The 21,646-nt window shown below is 44.4% G+C and overlaps 3 protein-coding genes across 3 annotated transcripts; all 3 read right to left on the bottom strand.

Annotated features, from left to right (window-relative positions):
• Window positions 1–1,627: 1,627 nt before the first annotated feature.
• Window positions 1,628–10,687, bottom strand: ANAPC7 (anaphase promoting complex subunit 7). Its single transcript, XM_058851510.1, has 11 exons — window positions 10,536–10,687; window positions 9,238–9,424; window positions 8,647–8,766; window positions 7,096–7,207; window positions 6,723–6,876; window positions 6,474–6,616; window positions 6,140–6,257; window positions 5,554–5,750; window positions 4,680–4,904; window positions 4,127–4,277; window positions 1,628–3,257 (listed from the first exon to the last, which is right to left on the bottom strand). Exons 1-11 carry the CDS (start codon window positions 10,634–10,636, stop codon window positions 3,068–3,070), a joined length of 1,698 nt encoding a protein of 565 aa, XP_058707493.1. The 5' UTR covers window positions 10,637–10,687; the 3' UTR covers window positions 1,628–3,067.
• Window positions 10,688–12,153: 1,466 nt separating this feature from the next.
• On the bottom strand, window positions 12,154–17,336 carry ARPC3 (actin related protein 2/3 complex subunit 3). The gene is made up of 8 exons (XM_058851765.1): window positions 17,271–17,336; window positions 16,814–17,068; window positions 15,652–15,751; window positions 14,583–14,659; window positions 14,249–14,317; window positions 13,849–13,975; window positions 13,448–13,542; window positions 12,154–12,680 (listed from the first exon to the last, which is right to left on the bottom strand). Exons 1-8 carry the CDS (start codon window positions 17,334–17,336, stop codon window positions 12,618–12,620), a joined length of 852 nt encoding a protein of 283 aa, XP_058707748.1. The 3' UTR covers window positions 12,154–12,617.
• Window positions 17,337–17,655: 319 nt separating this feature from the next.
• GPN3 (GPN-loop GTPase 3) lies at window positions 17,656–21,642 on the bottom strand. Its single transcript, XM_058851502.1, has 8 exons — window positions 21,506–21,642; window positions 21,320–21,428; window positions 20,444–20,611; window positions 19,903–20,027; window positions 19,141–19,256; window positions 18,750–18,846; window positions 18,295–18,423; window positions 17,656–17,901 (listed from the first exon to the last, which is right to left on the bottom strand). The coding sequence occupies exons 1-8, from the start codon at window positions 21,551–21,553 to the stop codon at window positions 17,839–17,841; spliced, it is 855 nt and encodes a 284-aa protein (XP_058707485.1). The 5' UTR covers window positions 21,554–21,642; the 3' UTR covers window positions 17,656–17,838.
• Between the last annotated feature and the right edge of the window lie 4 nt (window positions 21,643–21,646).

Genomic DNA, 21,646 nt, shown 5'->3' with positions numbered 1-21,646 from the left:
TCCAGAATTCCCATGATCTAGAAATCTTCAGAAATAGAAATACTGCCAGTATTGCAGGTGTTATCAGCACATGATAGGAGTAAATGCATTATTTAGGTAATTTCTAGTCACACCATGAATGTGTGCTGCTTTTAGACTCTGGTAAATTCAGCCTTTTAGCCCTTACCCAAGTCCATGTACAGTTTGAAGAAATTCTGTCCCTCTCCCATTACTTCCTGTCAAAGTAGGAAAGAATTAAATGTTAGTAATGAAATATATGATTTAAATGCAAGGATTTCAGGCAAACAGGGGCACTCTGCCCTTACCCAGCCCCAGATCAGCATCTCAGACACACCAACACTTTACAGTACAACTGGATGGAGATTTCTTGCCTCATGTCCAAACTGTTTCACTTTCACCACTGATCTAACACAGCCTGAACTTCAGTTCTTGGCTTTGTGATCTTTTCTTCTCAGGTGCAGAGCATGTGACTGAGGGAGGGAATGAGGTCAGCTGCTTATTAAGGGCTAATTGTTATATTCCCTGCACTAAGTGCCTGTAACTGCACTGGAGAGTACCAGACCTCTGCAGAACCAGAGATCACATTCTAAAATTAAAGCAGTAATGAAGGCTCATTAATAGGCAAGCAGAATCCCTCTAGAATTCTGAAGTGAGGGCCAAATATATCTCTCTACACAATCTCAACATGCATGGCACCTCAAAGTTCCACAGGCAGTGATCCCAGCAAAGATCACACACAGCTACGTAACTCCAACACATCAGGTACTCACCAGGCTTCATCTGCAGACTCTCACAACTTCTCATTTTCAGTAAGGAACCAAGTTCTCAGAAAACCAAAGCTGTGAGGATACAACTCACTTTTGACAGCCATCTCAAGGTGTTCTGAGCTGTGCCTGGACTTGTTTGCTCAAGCTGCACCTAAGGACTCATCTTGAAGTAGTTTTAGTTTCCTGTCTGTTCTAAAAGCAGAGATTATCAGATTATCTACAAACACACTACAGAATGGTTTCAACAGAACTGTGGCTCTCCAGTTTCCTCTTCTATGTAAATACTTCAGAGAAATGTGTAAAACCAGTGGTTTCCACCTAAAATTAATGACCTATTCAAAGGTACCATTAGAATAAAACAGCTGAAAAATACATCACATACCTCCTACATATACTCCTCATAATTAAATGTATCCTGTCTTTAGTTTAGTAACACAACTCAATTTTCATCCACAGCAGAAGCCTGGAATACAACTAGAAAGCTAATGGAGCTACCCAGCTTTCAGCTGCAGAATATGTCTGGTGAATGCTGAGTGTGAGGAGAAAGCAAAGTTCTTTTATATAAAAACAGATGCTTTGAATATGCTTGCACGTTTTTTCTGTTATGAGACACGTGATGAGCTGAAATCCATTCACTGCATCCCACAGCAACGGCAAAGACACGAACAGGACGAGGCCTCTCATCTGCCAAAAAGTCATTAATGAAATATTTGCTCTCCCTGAGATGCACACATTTGGTGGGAAGAGCAGGAGCAGCTGATGCCAAATCCAACTGCCACGACAGCTCTGCTCTGCTGTTCTTCCCCCATCACCTTCAAATAACCATAACTCAGTATTTTGGAACTCTAAAGCCCACAGAATTCCAGAGAGAACAGACAGGCAGCTGTTTTCTTTTCTTAAATGGATGAACTATTGGACTCCTCCTCTGTAAGCCATGACATACCAGAACATTTCCAAAACAGACAATAATCTGCCTCTTTTGTTGTGCATTTTTGATACAACATCACAGAGGGATATTTTACCCTTATCTACCTGTCAGGGAGAAGCTTCTTTTCCATGTCATGTATTTTTAACAGCCACTCTTCCCTGCAGCTGTTACTCAAAACTATTTTTTTTTAGCTTTCTAAAAGGTCTGTGTTCTCCAGCATACCTGTGGTAACAAAATAAATACAAAAGGAATTAAACTCTTGATATAAAGATTTAAAAAGCATGTTTTGGTAAAGACTAAGGAAATCAGAACTGTAAGAAAAATAAGTAATTCCTCTTCCCACACATCAAGCCCACAGAACTGAAACAGTTTCTAGATTACCCAAAGCAGTTCACCCTTGAAATGCTGATGTTGGGAATTCATATGTGAAGCAATTTTGCTTCCAAAGGTGAGGGGAAAAGACATGAATTCAAAAATTACCTGACAAAACCAGGAAGTATATAAACATGGAAAAAACAGGACAATATGTGTATTTACATAATTTAACATTTCTCAGCAGTGCAAGGGAAGAGGAATGAATTCTTTTTATAGCATTTTAAATGTCAGTGCTGTACACAGAATGTAAAGTGCTTTGAGTCATTGCTGCAAAACCTTCCAGGAACATACTGAAATAAAACTAAACTGCATTTTAAAATAAATGCTCATGTACAGACTTTAAGTGATTGCAGGGTTTAATAAGGGTTGAAGAAATGACTTTAATTCTCCACCACTGGCTCAATTCTGTACACAGAGAAATCAGTCAGCTACAAAAGGTGTCCTGCAAGTCCAAGTTGCCTTTGTCCCAGATTTATTCTGGACAGGTAATGCCCTAGAAAAAGACAAATTAATTCAACAAACCCAGCAAAAGAAAAGTTCTGCTTTCAGCCACACTCAAGTAGCTCCCCCAGACTCAAATGGCTGCATACAAATGAGCAAGACCTTTCCCACAAAGGAGTACAAACCACTGTATTTACAACTTGCCCAAGCACACTTAGCCCTGGACAGAACTCAGACATTGTTTTCATCACAAACAGCAGGCTCATTACACACCTCAGGTTCTGATGGTTTTAGTTTTAGCAGGAAGTTTTCCAAATTAAAGTTGTGAATAACCTTGGATGCAGTTAGTCCCTTACACTTAATAAATAAGAAGCACCAAGAATCTCCAGAGTATTGAGATGCACAGAACTATTAATTGGTTTCAGAGTCTATTAAAAAACAAAAACAACAAAAAAAGAAAGTCCTTTGTTACTGAAAATAAAGCATAGTTTCTGTTCTTCTAAGAAGAGTGGCCCTAGTGATGTGTTCAAGTGCCAAAACAAGCAGCAGGAGGCTTTTACTGCATCCCAAACCACTGTTCTTGATCTGCCCACTGAGCTGCTTCACTGTCACTGCCTTCCAAGTCCCCCTCTTCTCCACTTCCCTCCATGTCATCCACATCTTCTTCCTGGGTGGCATCTGTTGGACTTTCCTCTTTTTCCATTTTCTGCAATCCCTCCAGTGACTTCTGGTCGTTTGGATCCAAACTGAAGAAAGGAAGAAAAATAAAATCATTGTCTGGAAACTTTTTTTTTCTCTTTGTGGCCTCTGTGTAAAGAGTAACAATAAAATCTCATCCTGTTGTCTGCACTTCCTGTTTAACATCATCAGGAAGCTTATTTTAGATGATGATGCAACTTCCCCTTGAGCTGCTGTAACACTGAGTCTTAAATCTCTTTATAAAACAGTTCTGATCCCCAAGAACACATTTATCTAAACATCCCACTCTTCCAGAAAACTTAGTCACCTCTCCCAACAATACTAATTATAAAGTAACATGAAAGCAGTAAAAATTTAAATGACTCTGACTAAATATAATCTATGCAGGCAAAAAGCAGCTGACCCATTTAAGCTATGCAAGTTTGCAGCGGACATAATGTGCTGGATTTTAAGGCAAAGATGTTGCAATCAAAACATCAGAATATTTAACAAAGTAACACCCTAAAATAGCATTTAGATTATGTGAAGTTGAATCATACTACTTAAATTTATCGAACAGCTCATTTTTATATGCACCTTCTAGTGTAAAGGAATGGATCCTAAAGTCTGACTATAAAATAATTAATAACTATAAATAATTCCATGCCTTAATCCTTTTGTTAAGTCAAGGAATCACAAGCCTGCTGACATATTTAGCACTAACACAGTCCCTACATTTTGCACTTCTCAGTTCCAAGTCTTAAGACCAACCAATTCATGAACAGGGTGTCATTTGTGTTGTTTTGCTTGTTTTAAGGGAGAATGATACAAAGCCACCTCTGATTCCGATCCTAATCAATTAACAGCTCATCTTTTCACTCAGTAAAACTGATGATTGGTTCTTATAAACCTCCTGCAGTCTGGGGCTGTGCTTTACCTCAGGGCTATGCTGTACTGGTCCATGGCTTCCTGGTACTCGTTGACAGCCACCAGGAAGTCCCCCAGGATGCGGTGCAGCACACAGTCACTTTGGTTGGCCAGGGCATTCCTCAGCAGGGCAATCCCATCTTCATACTTCTGCTCTCTACCTGTTCACAGGCAAAACTACTGTTTTCATCAATAGCTGAGATAAATCTATAAAAAGACAGAGTGTTCACAGTCTTCCCAACACAAGGCTATTCGTCCCCTTAGACCTGTCAGCAAGGGGGGACAGCAGCGCTCTCCTTCTTGCAAGAAGAGCTCTAAACAATGATGTTTTGTTGCAATAGCTGTTACATTCACAATTACATCTGCTTTGAACTCAAAACGTTTTGTTTGCAATTGCTTTAAGTGTAATATCAGCTGCTGGATGCAACTAATTCCTGTGGTTTTTCCTGATAAACCCCTGGACTGTATCATCACTGTTACATCCTCCACATCCATGTGGCTCCAGAACACCCTTCCATGTACAAGGGCACCTTTAAACAAACATGGGGGGAAAAGGAACTTACTGAGGAGTTCTGCTTTCTTTACCACAGCTTTAATGTAGTCAGGTCTTTGTGTGAGAGCTTTATCCAGCAATGTTTTTGCTTTTTCCTGCGTGACTGGGTCCTCCAGGCAGACTGTGGCCAGCAGGGTGAGGGTCTGGGCGTTTGCCCCCAGGGTTTTGTAGACGTTGTTTGCCATCACCATGGCTTCACGGATGCTGTTGGATGCCAGGTAACACTCGATGAGACCTGGTGATGTCAGAGGGAAACACTTCAGGGCTTGAGTCAGCACCACGGGCACTCACCCCTCCACTATTATTTGCACTTAGTAGCACTCAGGTACTGAACAGCTCATGCTCCAATAAGCAAATACAAATTGCAATTGAGAAAGTGAATCTATGCATGTCAACATACTCATTGTACAGATAATTGGCTTGATGTTCATTAATGGTCAGGCACTGAAAAAAAACCCAACCCTAAGTACACCTAATCTAACACTGTTGTCCAGTTCCAATACTAAGATAATTAATACTTCAACAGGACTCTTCACTACTTGAAGCTGCTGTTGAAATCAACAAGATTAAAAAATTTAAAATATGAGAAAACAAAGCTCCCAGCAGAAGTAACCATCAGTTAACATCATCACCCAAAAGTGATCTGCTCAAAACACCCAAGTTTGTTTACATCCAGACTAAAAAAAACCAAGAAAACCCCATTTTGAAAATCATTCATACAAATCCACACCTTCTCTCGCATCCCTCTCCTGATCACATCGTAGGTTTTTAGGGTAATAATTATCTCCTAGAAAGCCAACAGGAGGAAAGAACTGCTGTCCCCTCCCTTGCCTCATCATCAGCAGGACAGCAGCCCTGACAGAGAGCAGCTGCCCAGGGCTCACCCTCGTAGCAGTCGAGGCGGCAGGGCGCGAGGCGGATGGCCTCACGGAAGTGGATGATGGCCTCCTGCACCCGGCCCATGTTGCGCAGAGCAGCTCCCTTCAGCAGCAGGGCTTGGACGCTGTTGCTGTTCAGCTGGATTGCTTTGGCTCCCAAGTATAAGGCACGGGAGTATCGTTTGCTGTAGAAACTGTGACACCTAGAGAAAAAGGAGAGGGATTGTAAACATGCACTGCCTGCAGCGCCTGTAACAACCATGGAAAAACCATGGGGGTTTTGAACTACTTGCATTTGAAGTTAAGAGAAAAATTTCTTCAGAAATTTTAAAAAACCTCAGTATAAATATTAAACTGTTTCTGTTGAATATATTGTTGGTATTGCACAGGTGTGTAACTCTAATAGATTCAACATACAGAAAATAAACATGATAGATATTTGCAGAGAGCTAATATAAGTTACCTGAGAACAGAACAGACAGGATAGAAAAGCACCTTCTGAACAAAACAAGCTGAACCCACTGTGCCTGCTCTAACCCACCACATCCAGCAAATGGAGAGCTGAGGTGAGAAAAGAAAGAAAACAACTCACCCAGATACCACCCAGGGCTCTGCATGTTGGTCAGAAATATTGAAGAGCCGGCAGCCCAAGTTCTCCACATCCTCCAGCCGACCCTCGCGTGCCAATAAATAACCATAAACATCCATTCCTAAAGAGACACGTTGGGATCAACCCTCAAGAAACTGAAAGATCATTCACGAGAAAAAAAAGCCACAAAAACCACAAACACCTACTTTAAACTGCAACTACCTGGAAGGGTTCAAGACATGCAGCTTCTGAATGTCAATTCTGAACTGAAAGCTGGGTAAACAATATACAATATTCCACTGCATGTAGCTGTTACCTTCTCTCAGGATTTACTCACCTTTTATTAGGTAAGGATCCAGCATTTGTGCTTGTTCAAATTTTAGGATAGAGTTTTTATTATCTCCAGCTCTGAAGTACAGATCTGCTAAGCTCCCCAGCAAGTCCACATTATCCCTCAGCAATGACTTCTTCTCTAAAGAGCTTAAAGGGGAAAAAAATGCCCATTACTTATAAATGACATTTTGAATATCATTATATATAAGAATTTATATATGATTTGATTGCACCACACTCTTTCAACTCTTACCAAATGGTGTTTATTGCTCTGGTGTTGTCTCCAGTATGCACAAAGGCGTATGCCTTGATCCACACGGAGAGCCAATCCAAGTTGGGAATGCTCTGGATTATGTTGATGGTCATGGAGGCCACTTCTGCTCCCTTCACCGACAGCGAGAGCAAACCTGTTTGGAGGGTTCATACATCAATCTCAGCCAAAACTGCTTTTGATACAAATTGTCTAGGAGCAGAAATTCTGACCCTTGACAAGCACAAACAGCTGTTTACAGGGCTTGTTACAATTTCTGGGTATGATGTGGGTATGACATGCAAATGCAAGACAGTTACAGAAGTGTAAAGTGTAATTAAAATTCTAGCAGTGCTCACAGAGTGCAGACACCCACCTAGGATGGCATCCAGGGCCAAGGGGCACTGCCTCAGCACCTCTTTGTAGCTCGTCACCGAGGAGCGCTCCTGACCTGCTTTCTTGTAGAGATTTGCCAGCATCATATTGATCTGTAGACAACAGAAATGTGGGACAGTCAAGTGTGAGGAAAGAGAAAGAATCACTAAGAAAGGTCACAACTCTGTCTTCAAGCCTGCCTGCCTCTGCTCTGGGCAGAAGACAAGCTGCATTTCTCAGAACGCTCTAAGGTACAATACAGTACAAAATGAAAACTGTGGCTTCTTTCTGAGTATAGAAATAAAATCAACATTCTTTTGTACGTGCACAGTGCACCTTGAAATCTGTGTTTTGCATCAAAGAAGTCAAAAGATGGGCAAGTGTTGCTAGTGGACACGAAGCATGAAGCAAGGGTTCTTACTGCAAGCAGACAAGCTTTTATTTCGGGGTTTTCAACCCTTTTTATAAGGTGTTCCGGTACAGGTTAACCTGATTGGCACAAGGAACAACATCTCTCTCATCCCATTGGTAGGACAAGAGAAAAACACTTTCAGAACATCCGTGTCATTCCTTTGAGAACTAAAATCTTATTTATACAACAGTCCTTGAGAGAGAAAAGTTTCCCTAAAGACTTTCCCTTGGGAAACAGATCAGCCACTGAGAGCCTGAAACTCTCTCAGGTTCAGAAAATCATGTCCACAGGCAAGTGCTCATACACAATGCCAAGTAGGATCTGTATATCCATTAATCAGTCCCTTCCAGGAATCCCTCTCTATCCATGGAAGCATTTGAATTAGCTTAGCAAGGCAGAGAAAGTTTCCATTCAGTCTCTGAATGAAGCCAGCATTGACCAAAGAACAGAAATTATCTGAGCTCCTCACAACACAAGTAGCTGGTTTCTGCTGCAGCACTTTCATTTCATTTCATTTCATTTCATTTCATGGTCTATATAGGCAAAAAGTTTGCTTTTCTCCATCTTTTCTTCTTTTTCTGTTCTGCAAGTTGGTCAGAACACTCTGACATTAACTGGAGTTTAAGCCATGTACACTTTTAGGACAATTTAACATGAAACACAGTTGGCTGATCTGATGTGTTAATCTTTTAAGCCCTTCTGAGTAACAGAGCCAGCGAGCAAAGACTCCACAGATTTGGCACTGCAGACCACAAAGGGATCTAAATATTTAACATTATCTAAACTGTTGTTGAACAGGATTAAAAGATTTTAAAAGATGGAGCACCAGCAAACCTACTTGTCAAAGTCTCCAGCCTTTCAAGGACTTGGCATTGCTCCAGCTATACAAGAAGTTAATAAAGATGCACAAAACATTTAACCCCTTTCGTTCTTTTCTTTAAATTCTTTCTAACGGAGCAAATAAAAAAAAAAATACTGATTTTAAAGAAAAGGGTCCAAGTCAGGTAATTTAAAAGTAGGAAATGTTACCAAACAATACTTAACTAATGAAAAAGACATAATGCCATTAAACCTATATTTATGTGCTATCCTAAAGGTACACTGACCAAGAACCTGTGACAAAAATCTGCCAGAATTCACCTTTGGAGTTCTCTGCCTGGAAGGAATCCCATCAAGAATAGCAATGGCATCTTTATCTTGCTTCAGCATTGTGTAACATTCTGCCATTTTGTATTTCACTTCAATTTCTGATGGTAAACACTGAAACAAAAAAAGAAAATATGATGTTGGTTAAATCAGGTATTGCTTCTAATTAAGTTTCCTCATAAATATTTATAATGCGTTGAAAAATATCTGGTGCATGTAAGTTAACAACACAACTCACTGCTAGTTCATATTGTTCCTGTCTTCAAATTAAAAGTATGAAGTACATATACAGAAAAATTTCATGTTGGAGACAATTTTAAGTTTTGCATTAGAAAACACCACAGATATTATCAAACTGATTAGCCTTAAATGTCAGGTTTATTTGACATGATAAATGCACATTCTAAGGTGGTTAAAAGACATGTAAAGGTGATGTTCATGGATGTGGTTAGTGATGGATTTGGCAGGGATTCTGTCTTAAGGATCTCTTCCAGCCTCAGTGACTCTGTGAATATTGAGTCAGCAACATTTATTGGAAGGGGGAACATGATCACTTGATGCAGCACATTATTAATTCTTAAATACCTGGCTTTGGGGTGTTGATGCAGCATTCCCAGTAGAAGGTCTGACTTTGGAGGTTTTACTTAAGGCTTTTTTCTGCTGTAAGGCCATGGTGTACTTGCTGACAGCATTCCGGTATTCCTTGTCATGGAAGAGGGAGTCTGCATGATAGACAAGGAGCTGGTATTTCTGAGAAGGAGAGAACAGTTCCCTAGGAGAAATGCAGACAGGAAGGCTGAGATCAGATGGCTGCACAAGAATCAAAACCTCACACATCCAAAGTGCTTGTAGCTTTGATTTGTCTGACTTCAACTTGCAACTGCTGCAGCTTCTTTACTGCACTGGAAGGACCATTGAGTAACAGCACTGACTCCTCGCACAGGGGTTATCTCACCAATTTCTTTTATCCGTAAACAAACAAATCCAATAGCCACTCCTGACACCTCATCAGCACAGCAGCTCAGTATTTGGCTGCTTGGCCACTGCCCCCATCCTTTCTGTAACAAGCCACAGGCTGTCAATGTCCCTGACACTACATCAACTTTCTCCTAGGATTCATTCACCTTTTGTTAGGTAAGGATCCAGCATTTTGCCTGTTCAGACTTCAGAACAGAGTATTGTTTGAATGGACTCAAATTTAAAAGGCAGCCTAGCTCCTTGTACAGCTGTTGTGGTCCCAATCCCTATTCCAACATTATAAAGACCCCCTTTTAGAACATTCTTAGTACGTGTGCAGACCTAATGACCTGTGGCCTCCCAGGACCTGAAGGGAGCCAACAAAAAGCATTGAGAGAGACAAATTTACAAGGGCCTGCAGTGCCAGGACAAGGGGGAATGGTTTCACACTGACGGAGGGCAGGTTCAGATTGGATTCTGGGGAAAAATCTGTGAGGGAGGTGAGACCTTACCACAGGGTGCCAGAGAAGCTGTGGCTGCCCCTGGATCCCTGGAAGTGTCCAAGGCCAGGTTGGACGGGACTTGGAGCACCCTGGCATAGGGGAAAGTGTCCCTGCCCATGGCAGGAGGGGTGAAACAAAACGATCTTCAAGGTCCCTTTGGTGATTCTGTGATTCTCTGATAGGACAACCATTTCGGAGCGGGCACCCCAAAGGGACGCTGATGCTGATACGGGAACAGAGGCGGGCTCCATCCCTGGCAGGAACAGGGCAGGGGCAGAGAGGAGAGAGACAGGGCAGGGAGGGACAGGACAGGGACAGGGCAGGGACAGGACAGGGACAGGGCAGGGACAGGGCAGGGACCCCCCAAAAGCGGCCCCGCTCCCCCCACACTCGGCGCGCGCCCCCTGCCGGCGGGGCACTCACGGGTTGTTGCCGCTCATGGTGAGGAGCAGCCCGCTGAGCAGCCGCACGTTCGAGTGCAGCCCGGCGGCCGCCATCTCCCGCACGTGCTCCACCACACTCATGCTGCCGCCGGCGGGGACGGGACGGGGCCGGGGGGGAAGGGGGGAACGGGGACCGGGAGTGACCCCGAGCGAGGCACCGGGCACGGAGCTACAGCCGCCGCCGCCCGCCACTCCAAAATGGCGCCACCGAGGGGTCCTCGCGCGCCGCCGCCTGCAGGCGGCCGAGGCAGTGCCCGCGCGCGCGGCCCGACAGGCGCGCGGAGGGCAGCCCGCGCCGAGGACCCCCCGCGGTGGCGGGAACGGGCCTGAGGGGACGGCGGGGTTCGGGGGCTGCTGTGAGGGGATCCGCACCCCTGTGTGGGGATCCGCACTCCTGTGAGGGGATCCGCACTCCTGTGAGGGGATCCGCACCCCTGTGTGGGGATCCGCACCCCTGTGTGTGCTCAGGTGCAAAACACACACACACACACAGTGCCTCCACAGCTCCCGAGTCCGCCCCTTGGCCTTCTGCTTCTGATGGTTGCCTCAGCTAAATGTGACTGTGGTCTCTGAGATAACGACGCTCCTGCCTATAAAAATTGGTAACGGAGGAGAAAGACTTTTCAAAACCTACATTTATTCTAGGAAATGCCTTACTAGGCCTACCATTAACTACAAGGATAGACTGAGAGATGAATCATAAACTTTATTTTCCCACCTTTGTCACAAAAATATTTTAAAGCATAGCTGTACTATTCCTAAAAATGGAATCACTGAGAACTTTCAGTTTGGACGTGCCATGATTGTATTTGGGAGAGCTCTCAGCAGACAAATACACCAGGCAGCAAAACATCACCGGCACTGGGCTTCAGATAACACTAAAAGTGTGTTGGTGCTGTGTAGTGACTGTGACACAAGTCCTGCCATGAAGGAACTAAACCTGAATAAACTAAAAGTGGATTTGTGTTTTTCCAGAAATCATGAGAAGAGCCGCTTTTTTACCAGTTTGTGAGTGTTTGTGCCATCACGAGGGCAGCCACAGACCCAGCTGTGTGGGATCTGCCTCTGTTACCCTGTAAAGGCATTTTGGGAGCACAGCTCTGCGGAGATGAACTGTTCAATAAGCAGGTAAATGTCTGCAAACTGCAGGCCCTGTATTAATCCCAGTTTTCAGTGAGAATGATTCACTTCCTAGTGATTAAATTACACAGTAATCATGGAACCACAGAATGCTTTGGGTTGGAAGGGACCTTAAAAATCATCTCGTTCCACGCATGGGCAGAGACAACTTCCACTATCCCAGGGTGCTCTAAGCCCCTTCCAGCCTGGACTTTAATAGTTCCAGGGATCCAGGGGCAGCCACAGCTTCTCTGGGCACCCTGTGCCAGGGCCTCACCTCCCTGACAGGGAAGATTTTTCCCCAGATTCCAATCTGAACTCTGTCAGGGTGAAGCCATTCCCCCTTGTCCTGGCACTGCAGGCTCTTGTTAGCTCCCTTCAAGTCCTGGAAGGCCACAGTTAGGTCACCCCAAACAACCAAAACAAAACCTCATAGATTTCTTTGAAGGCTGTCCATAAGACACACAGTAGTTACCACGTTAATTACAAGCTAATTTTATTGAAAACAAGGTAAAAATCACTGCACTGGACAACACAGCGTGAGAGGTCTGTTTTCCCTGGACACACGACACCCAGACTCCAGCCAGCAGAGCAATGACACAGCTCCCCTGCCCCACAACCAAGCCCATTTCTTCTCTTAAATACAAGCCCTGTTTTAAATGCTGTAGCCACGATTACAAAGCAGCTTGCATCTGAAACAGCACGTTAGAAATCACTTATTAAGCACCAGCTTAATAATATTTGCTTACACAACTTAACTTTTTGCTCTCTCTCCCTCCCTCTAATCACTCATTGACAGGTTTGGTTTTTTTCTTTTCTTTTTTTTTTTTTTTTTTTACTTCATAACCACTTCATTCTTCCTTGGTACAAAATGTATCCAAAACAAAGGCAAAAGACTTGAACATCTTGTTGTGGAAATGTTTAAAGTTGTTGCCACTTTGCTTCACTGCCCAGGGCCTGAGAGACTCTTGTTCATGAACTGCCTCTTCACAAAGCAGATCCACCACTGCAGAAGGAAGCAGAGAGTCAGAAAATCTGCAGAAGTGGTTTCCATTGACTTTAAAGTATTCAATCTCTGACACACAACAAATATTAAGCCTCCCAACTTACACATAGTTTCTACTGGAATTGAGGTGAACAAGACAATAGGAATGGGCACAATGAGTTCATATTACAGGACTTTGAATTAAAATGAAAAATTCTACTTTCTCTTATTTTACTTTTATTATATTTTATCCCAATACAGTCACTAATGAGGGATGCATCAGGAAGCAATGCCTTTGAAACTAAATTAGCCTAAGTAATTTTGACATCAAATGCAGTCACATTTGCACATGAAACATGTGAACACTCAGGAGGTGACTCATTCATTGATTAGCGATTTTTTCAATCTGGATATGAGGCAAAACAATCGACTTCAAAGCAGCTCTCAAATCAGAGCTGCCTGGGAAGTGAAACAGCACCTCTCGTGCTTGTGAGCTCCATTTGCAACCTCAGCCAAGAGCAGATGTGCAGTGCTTTGAAGAGCTGAACCAGACACCTCTTATTACTTCCCTGCTTTTGAAAGTAACCCAAACTGGCATTCACTGTCATATCACATTAGATTAAATTTATTGATAACTTGCAGCTGCTATTTCACTGTAAAATCAGACAGGCTTGGCTGGAGTTACCCACCCCTGACCCTCACCCCATCATCTCAGTTCTCTCCACACGTGGCTGAAAAAACACCCCCAACCTCTCATTAATTCTGTGGTGGTGGCACTGAACTCTGACCTTGCTTGGCTTGTCACTCTGAGGATCAAACACTTTGTCACAAAGGCGAAGGCCGGTTTCTTGCCTCAGCTGCTGCAGGTAGGCTCTCATCACCTCTGAAAGCAGCACAGCAAAACCAGGGTAAACTGGGCAGCACCAACTCAAACTGGATTTAACAGGGAGGCATCAGACATCACTGCTTAAAGCAGAGAGAGAGTTTCACATCTGCAGGGACTCCCCGCTGGCTGAGTTGATTTTCCCAGTTTATGGAACCAGGGGAATCCTCAAGGTCAGAAAATCCAGCTTGTGCTGCCTTCAGAAGGCAGACTGCAGATTTAGAACATTTAGTTTTAACAGTAATTTTTCTAACTGCAGCCACAAAAGTGCAGTTAATAAAGTGTGAGGCCCTAGGTCAGCCTTACCTTCCTCCTGCTTGTTGGCAGGTTTGGCGTAAATGGCGTTAAGTGGAAAGCCTGGCTCCCCTGGGATTGGGAAGTTAGTGATTCCTAGTGTGTACATTTCCTTCTCTCCCTGGCCTTTGGAGTTACACTGGAAGAACCAGGCAAACAATGGGTTAGCAGTTATGAACAAAAGCTGACAGAGCATTAGACCCAAATATTTTACAAATCTGGAACATCAAAACTCATCAAGAAGATCAAAACAGCACATCCACAGCCTTGGAGTATTTGAGGTTCTGACAACTGGGAATGGGGTGAACAGGATTATTTGTTCCCCTGGAAGGAGAATATCAGTAAATCCTTTCCTTAGAACAATCCTCAGAACAGACTGTTTCCCACTTGCACAGAAATTCGGTTTTCTTACCTTTTGCAGCTTTTTCAGGCACTCAGAAATGTAGAGGGTCACATAGATGAGGGTTCTGTCAGCCTCATTCTGCAGAACAAGAGCAGGAACTCTTAGATTACAGGACTTTGTGGAACTGATAAATTCTTAAACAGGAATGAATTCAAACCATTTTGGGCTATAGTTTCCCCATGAGAGAGAGAGAATTGCAATTCATGACATTTACCCAGCTTTAAAGATTAAGTGGAAGGGGAGTTTTTGTGATCTTCTAGAATTACTTCCCTGAAAATAAATTTATATTCACAGCACCAGCTCTCCAAAGAACTAGAATATGCTCAGTATCTCAAAAAATTACCTTAATTTCATAATTTTTGAAGAAAACATTAGCTTTGAAGTAGTAGATGGCTTCATCTATAATATCTGTGTCCTTAGCTAATAAAAAAGAGATACAGAGTTAAGTAATGCACTTACACTACATTTGTCATAACTCACTGAAATACATAAGGATTATTGCAAAAGCAAAACCATGGTATTTACAAAAAGCAGAAGTTAGCACCACATAACAGAAAACTTCTGAAACACCACGAATTCAGACTGTATGTAATATTTAAGCTTCTCCCTTCTCCTTCCCCTGTGACAAAACAGCAGCAATTCAGCAGTTCCCCACTTTTCTACCACTTTTGAGTAACTCATCAGAGTTTTAACATCATGAAATGATTGGAAAAAATGTTTTTGGAGAAAGCACACCAGCACAATCACTCAGATTCCATTATCCTCTTCAAATAAAGGAGGGGAGCAGAACACAGTGACAATCTGACTTTTGCTACCATCCAAGACTGCTTACATCCAGAAACATTTCCTTTACATTTCCCTTTTCGAACCCATTCCGGGGAATGTCACGCCTGGGGAGTTCATGTGTTGTAGGGGAATCTGTACCTGGCTGCCTGAGGGCCCTGTTGTGGTGCCTGGAATTTTATTTCAGTTCTTGAAGCCCCACACCCTGAAGTGCTGCTGTCACCCAGAGCAGCCGAGCGTCGCCAGCCGCAGCCCAAAGCGCGAGTTCTCTGTAGCTAAACCTCACTTCCTCTGACACAGAGGCCTCACACCAGCACAGCCCCCTCAAAACCCTGCCCAGGAGCACAGGGAGACACCGGGGGAAGCACCAGAACAGCAAACACAGGCTTGGATTACTGAAAATATTAATTCAGCAGAACACGGAGCACAATTATCTGTGCACAATTATCTCTGCACAATTATTTTCTACGATTTGCACGACTGAAGTAGTTGAAAACTTTCCACCTCTCTAAACTGCAAAGCCTTCCATTTCCCACTGGTGACTCTCAGCACTCTTGCTGGGGCTGGCTTAGAGCAACCCCTGAGATGATGAGCTATATCTAGTGATTCAGAGATTATTATAAACTTACTTTCTCGAGGTGCTGGGCCTTTGAACTGGCTTCTGATGGGTAACAGTGCCATGTTCCCAATTAGCTTGGTGTCTGAGTCCATTAAAGTGGAGTGGTAAGCCTAGAGGCAGGGAGAGCTGGTTATTGATCCTACTGAAAATAGACATTTCCATATCCAAATCACGTGTCCCCCCCTGTCTTCATCAAACAGGAGTCACAGTCTCATTCATTATGATGCTTCCAGCATTTTTTCCTTGCACAAACAATTGCTGTTTTCTATTTAGGTCCAGGTCTTGGTGCCATTCTGGTGAACGCCAGGAAAGCATCATCACTGCCATCACTTGCAGTGGCAGTGGTGGGAGATGGGATAAAATCCACTGCTATTGCTCTGCAGGCACAGTTCATTCCCAGGCTGCCTGGCCCCATCCTGCCAGCACCAAGGGGTGACAGCCCCCCTCACCTGCCTGAGTTTTGGGGCATTGCACTGGAAGTTAGTTGGTCATTAAAAAATATGTAATTTATTTCCATGTCTGGCTATTAATACTGGATAATTAGAAATAAAGCCAGGATTAATGCAGTTTTAAAAATGCAACAAAACTGAAATTTAAGTGAAAAATAAACCAGATTTATGCATTTAACAAATTCTTCCTGGAAAACCAATTTTAAACAGATGAGTTTAGTTTTATGCACTTCCCAAACGTCTCCTGGGTGCTGTGCCAGGCCACCGGGAATCCCTCATCTCACAACCCACCTTTTGTGGGGGGCAGAGGAGGATGTGACTGGAGGAGGCTGGGCGTAAAAAGCAGTTTATTTCACTGAGGGGACGGTGGTGTGAACAAAGCCAGAGCAAAGCCCTGCTGTGACCTCCCTCTCCCCCGCTGCTGCCAGGGCTCGCACCCTCCCGGCTGCGGGTGGATCCCCGGCAGGGGGAAGAGGAAGAGGAAGAGGAGGGCGCTGGCCTTGCAGCAGCCTCCCATTTAGAGCCATTCCCCGCTCTCAGCAGCGCTCCCCGCAGCTACAGCCCCTCTTTTTCCCCGCAGTGCCCGCGGTCAGACCCCGCAGCAGAGCCCCTTTCCCGGCCCGGGATCGCGGCCGCCGCCCCGGCCCGGCCCCGCCGCCCCGCGCCCTCCTGCCCGCGCTGCCGCCGCAGGGGCCGCGCAGCGCCGGCCGCGGAGCCGCTCACCGGCATCTCGAAGGGCAGGAGGCGGCTCGGCGGGGCCGGGCGGGAGGGGAGCGGGGCGAACCGGGCGGCAAAGCGGACACAGAGCTTCCTCCTCCGCCTACGCTGCAGGAAATGAGGCAGCGGCAGAGGCGGTGCGAGGAGGGGAAGCGGGAGCCGTGCACCGCCCCGGAGGCAGCGCACCGGGAGGGGATCCCGGGAGGCATCGCTGTGCCCGGGCACTGCCCGGACGGGGAAAGGGCCAGGGGGAGCACCGCTCTACCAGGGCACTGCCGGTACCGGAGGGGACCCCGGGAGGCAGCGGGGAAGGGGTTCCGGGATCCTTCGCTCGCAGCTGGTTTTCTCTCCTGTGCGTTTCCAGCACAGCCCAGCGGCACGGGGCACTTCGTGTAAGGAAGGTGTCCAAACGTGTTGTGTTCAGAGGAACAGAATATTTTAAGGTGCACACTCCAATTGCTACCAAGCCATTACCTTCCCTGTGACCCAGCGTTGCTGAATTTATCCCCTGGTAGCTGACTCCCGGCATGAGTCAGGGAAACAAAAATGGAGAGGTTTGGAAGGTGAGTCACAATAACGCAACTGCAGGGCTGGGGTTTTTCCTTTCAACACACCCTAATCACGGCTCGTCCCAATGGCAGTCTGGAGGTGAATTAAAGCACAGTAGTTCCCCAATTTTTGAATGGTTTAATTCAGCCAGATCAAGACCTGCCACATAGAGATTTTTCTGAGCCCTTTACCTCTAGATATGCAGGACATGTTGGTCTGTTGAACCTCTTGCCCAGTTCTGGCTCTGCTTTTTTGTATGTACAAACACTGGTCTATGAATGTTAAAACACACACAAGCATAATAATAAAAAAATTGTTTATTAAAGTAGTTACACGGTCATGTAACTCACTTTCCACTATAAATATTAGTTATTTTACAGATAAAACATCAAGTGTGTTTGTGTAGAAGTTCAGGGTTTTTTTTTTTAGTTTTTATTTTTTACCAAAAGTGAAGTATTTTTCTTCCCAGTTTGAACATGTTTTTACTCATCCACACGATCTTGAAAGTATTCATCCACAATAGCAGATTTATCTTCTTCACACTCCTGTCAAAAAAAAAACAAACAGAAAATGTAAGCTGTACTGGGTTGAACACAGGAATCATCAGGGGACTTTGAACAGTCATACAGGAAAAAAATCTTAGTGATCTCAGCGGTCCTTTCTGACATTTGAAAGTTTAAACTCTGTTAATTTTGAAAACCAAAGCAATACTTTTAAACAACCATTTGAGCAATCTGGATATGCAAGATGATGTTAAATAATTTCACTTTTATAACTAAATGAAGATGATAGAAGCATTGTCACTGAAAGACTAAATATGGCTTATTTTGAACAGTACTTAGACAATAATTCATTAGCAAAGCAAAGAACATATTTATATTACAACTCATATTATGGATACTTTCTAATTTTTCATCTTCTCACCAACAATCTTTTACCTTTGGTTCTTTAAATTCCAGATCTTCTCCATACTGAATGGTGAAGTCTATGTGCTGCAGAACGATGTTTATACTTTCCTCATCAGAGCGATCCAAAGGCAGGAATCGAACCATACCATAATCATCAATCTGTGGAAGGATTCAAAGGATGTTGGTAGGGAAATGCAGAAAGTTCATTCTCAACCACAGCACTCTAAGTCACTTCCTTAAACCACACTTGTCTGAACCTCTAAAATACCATTCTGCAGTTCTATACAGTTGCAATAGCCAATTCCCAAAACTGCCAACAGAAAAGAATTCAAAGAAAATGTATTTGCTATAATCCAGATACCAAGAGTATCATATCAGTATCATCAAGAATCTCATGCTAATCTGAAAAAATAAAAAAACTGAGTTAAAAGAGGCAAAAAGTGATAGTGAATTTTAGGGTACCAGCTCAAAAGCAATATACCTACCAATCCACATATAGATTTGGTCAGTTTTTTAAACCTTTTACTTTTCAATATATTTGTAGAATCTTCAATCATAGAATACATATCTGGATCCAAGTACCTGGAGAAACAAAGTCATCATCAGCACTGGAAGTCTGTCATTCAGAATGACACAAAAGATCCAAGATAATTATTTACAGAAAATCCAGAGATCAGTACAAACATGGAGCTATCGACTCTGACTAAACTAAGCATCCTACCCAGGTGTTTAAGGACTATTGTTTGAAATAAACAAAATCCATCTTCTCCCATTCCAAAAGAGTATGTTTTAATTGTGGGAAATATTAGACTGAACTTTCAGTGAATTTTGCCTCAGTATATTATACTACAGAGTAAATAATTTTTTGGAGCTTACTTTTCTATTTCCTTCTTGGCTTTCTTGCTCAGCAAATCCATTTTGGTCATGACATTAATCTGTGGAATCTCCAAAGATATCATTGCACTGAGAGCTGCCAGGACTCCAGAAATAAACTTGAAGAGGATGAAAAATAATGTATTAAAGTACAGAAAAACACAACACAAACACACAGGACACTCAACCACAGGCCAAATCTGGTAGTGAATATATGGAACATGGGCACAAAGCCATATGAGGAATCATTCTCTCTGTTGGAAAAAGGAGGTTCCAAGTACCCTCTCAATTTTTGGAACCTCAAATATGGATCTGCCACTGAAAAGGACATTAAGAAAAGCCAAACCCTTCTTGGCATAGTTACTGCTAATGGGGAAAGTGACCTGCTTGTTCTTGGGATCTAAGGAAGCTTTTGTGGAGAAGAATTTAGGTTGGAAGGGACTGCTGGAGGTTGTCTGGCTCCTACAGCTGCTCAAACAGGGGCACTGCCAGGTCAGACCAGGCTGCTCTGGGGTTTGCCCAGTCAAGCTTTGACTCCATGAACACTCACTGCTCATCCCCTCTGTGCCTGTCCCAGTCTGACCACTCTCACAGTGTCTTTACATCCATCTGGGATTGTTCTTGCTGCTGTCCTGTGTCTGAGGCAGCTGATGACAGCAACCAGATCTCCCTGGACTTAGCAATTTTTCCTCTGGGCAAACCTCGTGGCTCAGACTTGTCGTTCTTTGTAAAAATGAACTTTAGCAACAGATTTCAAATGGATACCTTGAAAGATTCCACCATAAACTGAGAATCCACAAGGAAAACTCCACAGACACGGAATTCCCACTGCTGCAGCTGCTCCACCAACTGTTTCATCACTGGCAGGTGTGTGTAGAGTTCGATCTGACCTGGGATACACTCAGGATATTAACAGGTAGGAATGTGAAGCAAACAGGAACACTCCACAGTTCAGACATGGGAATTGCATTTAAATAAAAACTGATAAGGAAAGCACCCTCTTTTCAGGCAGCTCTGGCTGTGTTTGGGTGAAGTGGAAAATAAATAAAAGGGGTTTTTTCCTCCTTTGGTCTTCAGTTAGTGTTAGTTTGCAGTTGCCACAGCTCATGATTCTACCAAACATCTGTGCAGTCACCCACATCAGCCCAGGACCGAGTTCATTCCTGAGACACCTGAAAGTGACTCTGACAACAATCAACAGCTCAACAAAATGGGAATTATCACCACCACCTACAACCAAATTTTCCAATTTGCAAACTTTCCAATGCTTATGAAGAACGATACCAAAACATTGGCGTGTGTTTACCTGGGCAATCGAACAAAACATAGTCATCCTCCACGTGCCCGAGGCTCTCCTCCAGCCAGCTGAAGTTATTGGCAAAGTATTCCATGCAAAACACCAAGCCACCATTGGGGCCAAACCTCAAGGACTCATCTTCCATGACATCGTCCACTTCTATCAGCTCGCGGATGTCTGCGACAACACAAACGTCACCAAAGGCAGGAAATGAACTCTGCAGGCAGTTTGGCAGCTGAGAAAACCAACACGACTTTACAGCAGTGCCGGCTGCAGGGGGATCTCCCAGGCACAGCCAGCAGCCAAACAAAACAGGTTATGCTCATGGAACCTACACAAATTCCTTAATTTCCCGAATTAATATATGCTAAATACTTCCCCAGACTTATCTGAGGGGTTGTCTTTTGAGGGTTCCTGGTGATTGGGAAACATCTCATTCCCCAGATCTTCCTCTTATGGTCCTGGATCTTGTAATGGATCTCTTCTCCTGAGAGCATCTCAGCTATGTGGCCAGGTCAAGATGCACTTTTTTTATCATCTTTGTTTAGACACGAACACAGTCGTTGCTCTCAAAACTGAGGCATCTGCCAGTGCATATGAATCACTTTTGAAGGTAAATACAGGGATTAAGCAAACAGCCAGTGATTCAGGGAGCTATCCCGGTACTGCATTAATCCCTGACACAGCCACTAAGCACTACTTGGTACCGGACTGGAATTATTCACTGATATAAGGATCACACACTATTTTCTTCAAACGATTTTCCGACATCTTCCCCTACCGCTGCACGGGCTCCGTTTTAGGGCAATAGAACCTGTCCGGTAGCACACCCACGGTGCGGTTGGAGCCCGGCGGTGCCCGGGGCTGTCCGGGGCCGCCGCTCACCTGCCATGACGGGGTAGCTGAAGAGCTCGGCCGCCGGGTCCAAGTTCACCACCTGCACGGCGCGGCCCAGCGCCTCGCAGTGCTGCACCATGGTGGAGCAGTACGTGCTCTGCAAGGCACACACGGCCGTCAGGAGCCGTCTGGAGGCTCCCGCCGCCCCTCGTTCCCCGCCGTTTCCCCGCTCACCTTCCCGCTGCCCGCCGGGCCCATCACCAGTTGCGCGTACCGGGGCATGGCTGCGGCGGCCCGGCGGGAAGTGGCCGCTGCGGCTCGCCGTAGTTCGGCTGAACCCGTGACGGCTCAGCGCGTGGTCCTGCCCGCCGCGGT

The sequence above is a fragment of the Poecile atricapillus genome, chromosome 16, assembly GCF_030490865.1.
Source record: "Poecile atricapillus isolate bPoeAtr1 chromosome 16, bPoeAtr1.hap1, whole genome shotgun sequence".
NCBI classification, from domain to species: domain Eukaryota; kingdom Metazoa; phylum Chordata; class Aves; order Passeriformes; family Paridae; genus Poecile; species Poecile atricapillus.
This window is presented reverse-complemented; position numbering and strand designations above follow the sequence as displayed.